Below are 9,850 nucleotides of genomic sequence, written 5' to 3' on the forward strand. Positions count from 1 at the left end.
ATGATGTCTGTATGTATTATATAGTTGATTGTGTATGATTAGGATGTCACAAATGCCTGACTAGGGTGTTACAAGGGCATGACTGGGGTGTTGGATGAAGACATTATAAATGAATGTGTGATAGATACAATAGAACAATTATTACAAAGATATGATGTCTGTATGTATTGTATAGTTGATTGTGTTTGATTAGGATGTGACAAATGCCTGACTAGGGTGTCACAAGGGCATGACTGGGGTGTTGGATGAAGACATTATAAATGAAGGTGTGATAGATACAATAGAACAATTATTACAAAGATATGATGTCTGTATGTATTGTATAGTTGATTGTGTATGAATAGGATGTCCTAAATGCCTGATTAGGGTGCTATGAGGGCATGACTGGGGTGTTAGATGTAGTCATTATATATGTAGGTGTGATAGATACAATAGAACAATTATTACAAAGGTATGATGTCTGTATGTATTATATAGTTGATATTGTATGATTAGGATGTCACAAATGCCTGACTAGGGTGTTACAAGGGCATGACTGGGGTGTTGGATGAAGACACTATAAATGAAGGTGTGATAGATACAATAGAACAATTATTACAAAGATATGATGTCTGTATGTATTGTATAGTTGATTGTGTATGACTAGGATATCCCAAATGCCTGACTAGGGTGCTATGAGGGCATGATTGGGGTGCTAGATGTAGACCTTATACATGTAGGTGTGATAGATACAATAGAACAATTATTACAAAGATATGTTGTCTGTATGTATTATATAGTTGATTGTGTATGACTAGGATGTCATAAATGCCTGACTGGGGTGTTAGATGTAGACCTTATATATGTAGGTATGATAGATACAGTAGAGCAATTATTACAAAGATATGTTGTCTGTATGTATTATATAGTTGATTGTGTATGACTAGGATGTCATAAATGCCTGACTAGGGTGTTACAAGGGCATGACATGGGTGTTAGATAGGACATTATATAAAGGTGTGATAGATACAATAGAGCATTTATTACAAAGATATGATGTGGTAGATGTAGACCTTATATATGTAGGTGTGATAGATACAATAGAACAATTATTACAAAGATATGATGTCTGTATGTATTATAAAGTTCATTGTGTACGACTAGGATGTCACAAATGCCTGACTAGGGTGTTACAAGGGCATGACTGGGGTGTTAGATGAAGACATTATAAATGAAGATGTGATTGATACAATAGAACAATTATTACAAAGATATCATGTCTGTACGTATTATAAAGTTGATTGTGTATGACTAGGATGTCACAAATGCCAGACTAGGGTGTTATAAGGGCATAACTGGGGTGTTAGATGAAGACATTATAAATGAAGGTGTGATAGATACAATAGAACAATTATAACAAAGATATGATGTCTGTATGTATTATATAGTTGATTGTGTATGACTGGGATGTCCGAAATGCCTGACTAGGGTGCTATGAGGGCATGACTGGGGTGTTAGATGAAGACATTATAAATGAAGGTGTGATAGATACAATAGAACAATTATAACAAAGATATGATGTCTGTGTGTATTATATAGTTGATTGTGTATGATTAGGATGTCACAAATGCCTGACTAGGGTGTTACAAGGGCATGACTGGGGTGTTGGATGAAGACATTATAAATGAAGGTGTGATAGATACAATAGAACAATTATTACAAAGATATGATGTCTGTATGTATTGTATAGTTGATTGTGTATGAATAGGATGTCCTAAATGCCTGATTAGGGTGCTATGAGGGCATGACTGGGGTGTTAGATGTAGTCATTATATATGTAGGTGTGATAGATACAATAGAACAATTATTATAAAAGTATGATGTCTGTATGTATTATATAGTTGATTGTGTTTGATTAGGATGTGACAAATGCCTGACTAGGGTGTTACAAGGGCATGACTGGGGTGTTAGATGAAGACATTATAAATGAAGATGGGATAGATACAATAGAACAATTATAACAAAGATATGATGTCTGTATGTATTATATAGTTGATTGTGTATGACTGGGATGTCGAAAAATGCCTGACTAGGGTGCTATGAGGGCATGACTGGGGTGTTAGATCAAGACATTATAAATGAAGGTGTGATAGATACAATAGAACATTATAACAAAGATATGATGTCTGTATGTATTATATAGTTGATTGTGTATGATTAGGATGTCACGAATGCCTGACTAGGGTGTTACAAGGGCATGACTGGGGTGTTAGATGAAGACATTATAAATGAAGGTGTGATAGATACAATAGAACAATTATAACAAAGATATGATGTCTGTGTGTATTATATAGTTGATTGTGTATGACTAGGATGTCACAAATGCCTGACTAGGGTGTTACAAGGGCATGACTGGGGTGTTGGATGAAGACATTATAAATGAAGGTGTGATAGATACAATAGAACAATTATTACAAAGATATGATGTCTGTATGTATTGTATAGTTGATTGTGTATGAATAGGATGTCCTAAATGCCTGATTAGGGTGCTATGAGGGCATGACTGGGGTGTTAGATGTAGTCATTATATATGTAGGTGTGATAGATACAATAGAACAATTATTATAAAAGTATGATGTCTGTATGTATTATATAGTTGATTGTGTTTGATTAGGATGTGACAAATGCCTGACTAGGGTGTTACAAGGGCATGACTGGGGTGTTAGATGAAGACATTATAAATGAAGATGGGATAGATACAATAGAACAATTATAACAAAGATATGATGTCTGTATGTATTATATAGTTGATTGTGTATGACTGGGATGTCGAAAAATGCCTGACTAGGGTGCTATGAGGGCATGACTGGGGTGTTAGATCAAGACATTATAAATGAAGGTGTGATAGATACAATAGAACATTATAACAAAGATATGATGTCTGTATGTATTATATAGTTGATTGTGTATGATTAGGATGTCACAAATGCCTGACTAGGGTGTTACAAGGGCATGACTGGGGTGTTAGATGAAGACATTATAAATGAAGATGTGATTGATGCAATAGAACAATTATTACAAAGATATCATGTCTGTACGTATTATAAAGTTGATTGTGTATGACTAGGATGTCACAAATGCCAGACTAGGGTGTTACAAGGGCATGACTGGGGTGTTAGATGAAGACATTATAAATGAAGGTGTGATAGATACAATAGAACAATTATTACAAAGATATGATGTGTTAGATGTAGACCTTATATATGTAGGTGTGATAGATACAATAGAACAATTATTACAAAGATATGATGTCTGTATGTATTATAAAGTTGATTGTGTACGACTAGGATGTCACAAATGCCTGACTAGGGTGTTATAAGGGCATAACTGGGGTGTTAGATGAAGACATTATAAATGAAGGTGTGATAGATACAATAGAACAATTATAACAAAGATATGATGTCTGTATGTATTATATAGTTGATTGTGTATGACTGGGATGTCCGAAATGCCTGACTAGGGTGCTATGAGGGCATGACTGGGGTGTTAGATGAAGACATTATAAATGAAGGTGTGATAGATACAATAGAACAATTATAACAAAGATATGATGTCTGTGTGTATTATATAGTTGATTGTGTATGATTAGGATGTCACAAATGCCTGACTAGGGTGTTACAAGGGCATGACTGGGGTGTTGGATGAAGACATTATAAATGAAGGTGTGATAGATACAATAGAACAATTATTACAAAGATATGATGTCTGTATGTATTGTATAGTTGATTGTGTATGAATAGGATGTCCTAAATGCCTGATTAGGGTGCTATGAGGGCATGACTGGGGTGTTAGATGTAGTCATTATATATGTAGGTGTGATAGATACAATAGAACAATTATTATAAAAGTATGATGTCTGTATGTATTATATAGTTGATTGTGTTTGATTAGGATGTGACAAATGCCTGACTAGGGTGTTACAAGGGCATGACTGGGGTGTTAGATGAAGACATTATAAATGAAGATGGGATAGATACAATAGAACAATTATAACAAAGATATGATGTCTGTATGTATTATATAGTTGATTGTGTATGACTGGGATGTCGAAAAATGCCTGACTAGGGTGCTATGAGGGCATGACTGGGGTGTTAGATCAAGACATTATAAATGAAGGTGTGATAGATACAATAGAACATTATAACAAAGATATGATGTCTGTATGTATTATATAGTTGATTGTGTATGATTAGGATGTCACAAATGCCTGACTAGGGTGTTACAAGGGCATGACTGGGGTGTTAGATGAAGACATTATAAATGAAGGTGTGATAGATACAATAGAACAATTATAACAAAGATATGATGTCTGTGTGTATTATATAGTTGATTGTGTATGACTAGGATGTCACAAATGCCTGACTAGGGTGTTACAAGGGCATGACTGGGGTGTTGGATGAAGACATTATAAATGAAGGTGTGATAGATACAATAGAACAATTATTACAAAGATATGATGTCTGTATGTATTGTATAGTTGATTGTGTATGAATAGGATGTCCTAAATGCCTGATTAGGGTGCTATGAGGGCATGACTGGGGTGTTAGATGTAGTCATTATATATGTAGGTGTGATAGATACAATAGAACAATTATTATAAAAGTATGATGTCTGTATGTATTATATAGTTGATTGTGTTTGATTAGGATGTGACAAATGCCTGACTAGGGTGTTACAAGGGCATGACTGGGGTGTTAGATGAAGACATTATAAATGAAGATGGGATAGATACAATAGAACAATTATAACAAAGATATGATGTCTGTATGTATTATATAGTTGATTGTGTATGACTGGGATGTCGAAAAATGCCTGACTAGGGTGCTATGAGGGCATGACTGGGGTGTTAGATCAAGACATTATAAATGAAGGTGTGATAGATACAATAGAACATTATAACAAAGATATGATGTCTGTATGTATTATATAGTTGATTGTGTATGATTAGGATGTCACAAATGCCTGACTAGGGTGTTACAAGGGCATGACTGGGGTGTTAGATGAAGACATTATAAATGAAGATGTGATTGATGCAATAGAACAATTATTACAAAGATATCATGTCTGTACGTATTATAAAGTTGATTGTGTATGACTAGGATGTCACAAATGCCAGACTAGGGTGTTACAAGGGCATGACTGGGGTGTTAGATGAAGACATTATAAATGAAGGTGTGATAGATACAATAGAACAATTATTACAAAGATATGATGTGTTAGATGTAGACCTTATATATGTAGGTGTGATAGATACAATAGAACAATTATTACAAAGATATGATGTCTGTATGTATTATAAAGTTGATTGTGTACGACTAGGATGTCACAAATGCCTGACTAGGGTGTTATAAGGGCATAACTGGGGTGTTAGATGAAGACATTATAAATGAAGGTGTGATAGATACAATAGAACAATTATAACAAACATATGATGTCTGTATGTATTATATAGTTGATTGTGTATGACTGGGATGTCCGAAATGCCTGACTAGGGTGCTATGAGGGCATGACTGGGGTGTTAGATGAAGACATTATAAATGAAGGTGTGATAGATACAATAGAACAATTATAACAAAGATATGATGTCTGTGTGTATTATATAGTTGATTGTGTATGATTAGGATGTCACAAATGCCTGACTAGGGTGTTACAAGGGCATGACTGGGGTGTTGGATGAAGACATTATAAATGAAGGTGTGATAGATACAATAGAACAATTATTACAAAGATATGATGTCTGTATGTATTGTATAGTTGATTGTGTATGAATAGGATGTCCTAAATGCCTGATTAGGGTGCTATGAGGGCATGACTGGGGTGTTAGATGTAGTCATTATATATGTAGGTGTGATAGATACAATAGAACAATTATTATAAAAGTATGATGTCTGTATGTATTATATAGTTGATTGTGTTTGATTAGGATGTGACAAATGCCTGACTAGGGTGTTACAAGGGCATGACTGGGGTGTTAGATGAAGACATTATAAATGAAGATGGGATAGATACAATAGAACAATTATAACAAAGATATGATGTCTGTATGTATTATATAGTTGATTGTGTATGACTGGGATGTCGAAAAATGCCTGACTAGGGTGCTATGAGGGCATGACTGGGGTGTTAGATCAAGACATTATAAATGAAGGTGTGATAGATACAATAGAACATTATAACAAAGATATGATGTCTGTATGTATTATATAGTTGATTGTGTATGACTAGGATATCCCAAATGCCTGACTAGGGTGCTTTGAGGGCATGATTGGGGTGTTAGATGTAGACCTTATACATGTAGGTGTGATAGATACAGTAGAACAATTATTACAAAGATAATGTTGGAAACACGCACAGAAGAGAACGTTAACGTAACGCGGCATTATTGTAGATCCAACGTTGTGTACTTATGACGTTATCTTGTACTTCAGTCTTCAATACAAATTCATACAGTTTAGACGTCTTTGTTATATTACATGCAGTTTTAGTAAAACCACTTTACGATATTGGTGCCGTGACCAGGATGAAGATGACTACAAAGCTTAAATCTATTCGAGCGGGACACAGAAGCGCAGTTTCTAGGATTTTAAGAAGATTTGAGGAGAGAAGTGAAACAGAAGATAAACCGGAAGAGGACGAGTTAGAAACAATTTTGGATACATTGAAGGAAAAGCAAGATATTCTAAAGGATTTGGATAAGAACATTTTGGATAGTGTACAAGAGGAGGATATAGAGCAAGAGATACTTGACACAGATGAGTATAAATTTAATTTAGAGACGAAAATACGCAAAATTCGTAAATTTATTCAAGCTCAAACATCAAATTTAAATGCAGCCGCTAGAAGTTTTTCGCCTCACAATGAGATACTGCAACCCATTCAAAATGTTGGTATTGTATATAGCATAAGAGATGACTCACAAAATACTGACCTCAATTTCACGTCTTTACGTTCAAATTCAAGCGTCAATAGCAGCAACTTTCATAAACTACCGAAATTGAATTTACCTACATTTGACGGAAACGTACTTGAATGGCAATCCTTTTGGGATTCTTTTGATTCCGCAATTCACAACAACAACACTCTAACCGACGTTCAAAAGTTCAACTACCTAAAATCTTTACTAGAAGGAGAAGCGTCATACACCATTGCCGGATTTGCTCTTACGCACACAAACTACAACAAAGCTATTGAACTCATACATGAAAGATTCGGACAAAAACATAAGATCATTCAATCGTACATGCAATCACTACTAGACATACCCGCACCAAAGAATACGCTTACGCACCTTAGAAGCTACTACGACAGGACAGAAACATACATACGTGGCCTTGAATCTCTCGGACAAGTTCAAGACTCATACGGCTCGTTATTAGTACCAGTCATACTCAACAAAATGCCCAGTGAAATACGCAAAAACTTAACACGTGAGCACGGTTCAACAGATTGGTATCTTGGTGATCTTAGGAGATCTATTTTTAAGGAACTGGCAATTTTAGAGTCTGGTGACAGTACAGAATCATTTGAAAGTCCGAGCGCTACAGCTACCTTCTACACAAACACAAAATCTCGAGAAAACTGGCCAAAGACTAATTCACCACAGAAATCTTATCAAGTCAGCTGCGCATACTGCAAGGAATCACACTTTTCGTCTGAATGTACCAAATTTACAGACCACAACGACCGCATGAAAATTGTAAAAGAAGATAGATTGTGCTATAATTGCTTAGGGCGACACCGCGTAGTAGATTGCAAATCAAAATATAACTGCAAGAAGTGTGATAGACGTCACCACACAAGCCTATGCAATAAAGAAACTACAAGTATAAGTAGTACAAGTACAGTACAAAAACACAACGCGGAGGAATCGGAGACTTCTGTTTTATATTCATCTTTAAATTGTGATCGCCAAAATGTTTTATTAAAGACCGCAATAGCACCACTAAGCTACAAAGACCAAACGATTGATGCAAAGATCCTTTTTGACGAAGGCGCCTCAAGGTCATTTATTACAAGACATTTAGCAGAGAAATTGGAGTTAAAAACCACAGGAAGTGAAGCAATTACCCTATCGAGATTTGGAGACGATAATGAGAACAACTCTATTCAACAGCTAAACACAGCAACTGTGAAGATACAAACTATATATGGCCAAGATATACCAGTCGATGTTTTGATTGTACCTAAAATCGCCGCACCATTTAAGACAAACATTGAAACTGCAAAACAGTTGCCGTATTTGCAAAACGTAAAATTAGCACACGCCGTAACTGATGATACATCATTTGAAATTGGACTGCTTGTTGGAGCTGACCAATACTGGGATATTGTCGAGGATGATATCATTAGGGGCGAGGGACCAACAGCAGTAAAGTCCAAACTAGGATACCTACTCTCAGGACCACTCAAAAGAACCAATTCAATCAACGAAACACACTTTCGTACTACAAATTTAGGAGAAACAGAAGAGACGCACACTACCGATGATGAAACAGAGAGGAATACTATTAACATTGAACATATTTCTACAATTGTGGACACTTCAAGGACAAAACAAAGAACCACTGATCCGTTGAAAGTAAATGAAACAGACAAATCGGCTTTAATGTGGACAAGAGACAGTAACAAAAACAAACGCTTTTACGAGGATTTACAAGGAATGGGAAAATCAAAATCTCAGTTCAAACAGCTCAACTTATATCAGAAATTGGATTACAGGGAGAAACTTACAAGAAAAAAGAACGTGAAATAAATGACACCGTACTATAACAAACTGTGGTTAAGATTTAATTTATGATGGACTTTAAAGTTAATTTCATATTTATTATTTTAACAAAGAGACTTTAATTATTTTACAAGTTTTATATTTTCACTTTTCGTGGGCCGGAGAATGTTGGAAACACGCACAGAAGAGAACGTTAACGTAACGCGGCATTATTGTAGATCCAACGTTGTGTACTTCTGACGTTATCTTGTACTTCAGTCTTCAATACAAATTCATACAGTTTAGACGTCTTTGTTATATTACATGCAGTTTTAGTAAAACCACTTTACGATAGATATGTTGTCTGTATGTATTATATAGTTGATTGTGTATGACTAGGATGTCATAAATGCCTGACTAGGGTGTTAGATGTAGACCTTATATATGTAGGTGTGATAGATACAGTAGAACAATTATTACAAAGATATGTTGTCTGTATGTATTATATAGTTGATTGTGTATGACTAGGATGTCATAAATGCCTGACTAGGGTGTTACAAGGGCATGACATGGGTGTTAGATAGGACATTATATAAAGGTGTGATAGATACAATAGAGCATTTATTACAAAGATATGATGTGTTAGATGTAGACCTTATATATGTAGGTGTGATAGATACAATAGAACAATTATTAAAAAGATATGATGTCTGCATGTATTATAAAGTTGATTGTGTACGACTAGGATGTCACAAATGCCTGACTAGGGTGTTACAAGGGCATGACTGGGGTGTTAGATGAAGACATTATAAATGAAGATGTGATTGATAGAATAGAACAATTATTACAAAGATATCATGTCTGTACGTATTATAAAGTTGATTGTGTATGACTAGTATGTCACAAATGCCAGACTAGGGTGTTACAAGGGCATGACTGGGGTGTTAGATGAAGACATTATAAATGAAGGTGTGATAGATACAATAGAACAATTATTACAAAGATATGATGTGTTAGATGTAGACCTTATATATGTAGGTGTGATAGATACAATAGAACAATTATTACAAAGATATGATGTCTGGATGTATTATAAAGTTGATTGTG

The 9,850-nt window shown here is 35.1% G+C and overlaps 1 protein-coding gene across 1 annotated transcript; it reads left to right on the forward strand.

Moving 5' to 3' along the window:
• Positions 1 to 6,565: 6,565 nt before the first annotated feature.
• Positions 6,566 to 8,791, forward strand: LOC139525155 (uncharacterized). Its single transcript, XM_071320342.1, has one exon. The coding sequence runs from the start codon at positions 6,566 to 6,568 to the stop codon at positions 8,789 to 8,791; it is 2,226 nt and encodes a 741-aa protein (XP_071176443.1).
• Positions 8,792 to 9,850: the final 1,059 nt, after the last annotated feature.

The sequence above is a fragment of the Mytilus edulis genome, chromosome 5 (assembly GCF_963676685.1).
Source record: "Mytilus edulis chromosome 5, xbMytEdul2.2, whole genome shotgun sequence".
NCBI lineage: Eukaryota > Metazoa > Mollusca > Bivalvia > Mytilida > Mytilidae > Mytilus > Mytilus edulis.

Bases quoted from the DNA above. Each gene is read 5' to 3' on its own strand.
- LOC139525155 (XM_071320342.1), top strand. From the start codon at position 6,566: ATGACTACAAAGCTTAAATCTATTCGAGCGGGACACAGAAGCGCAGTT.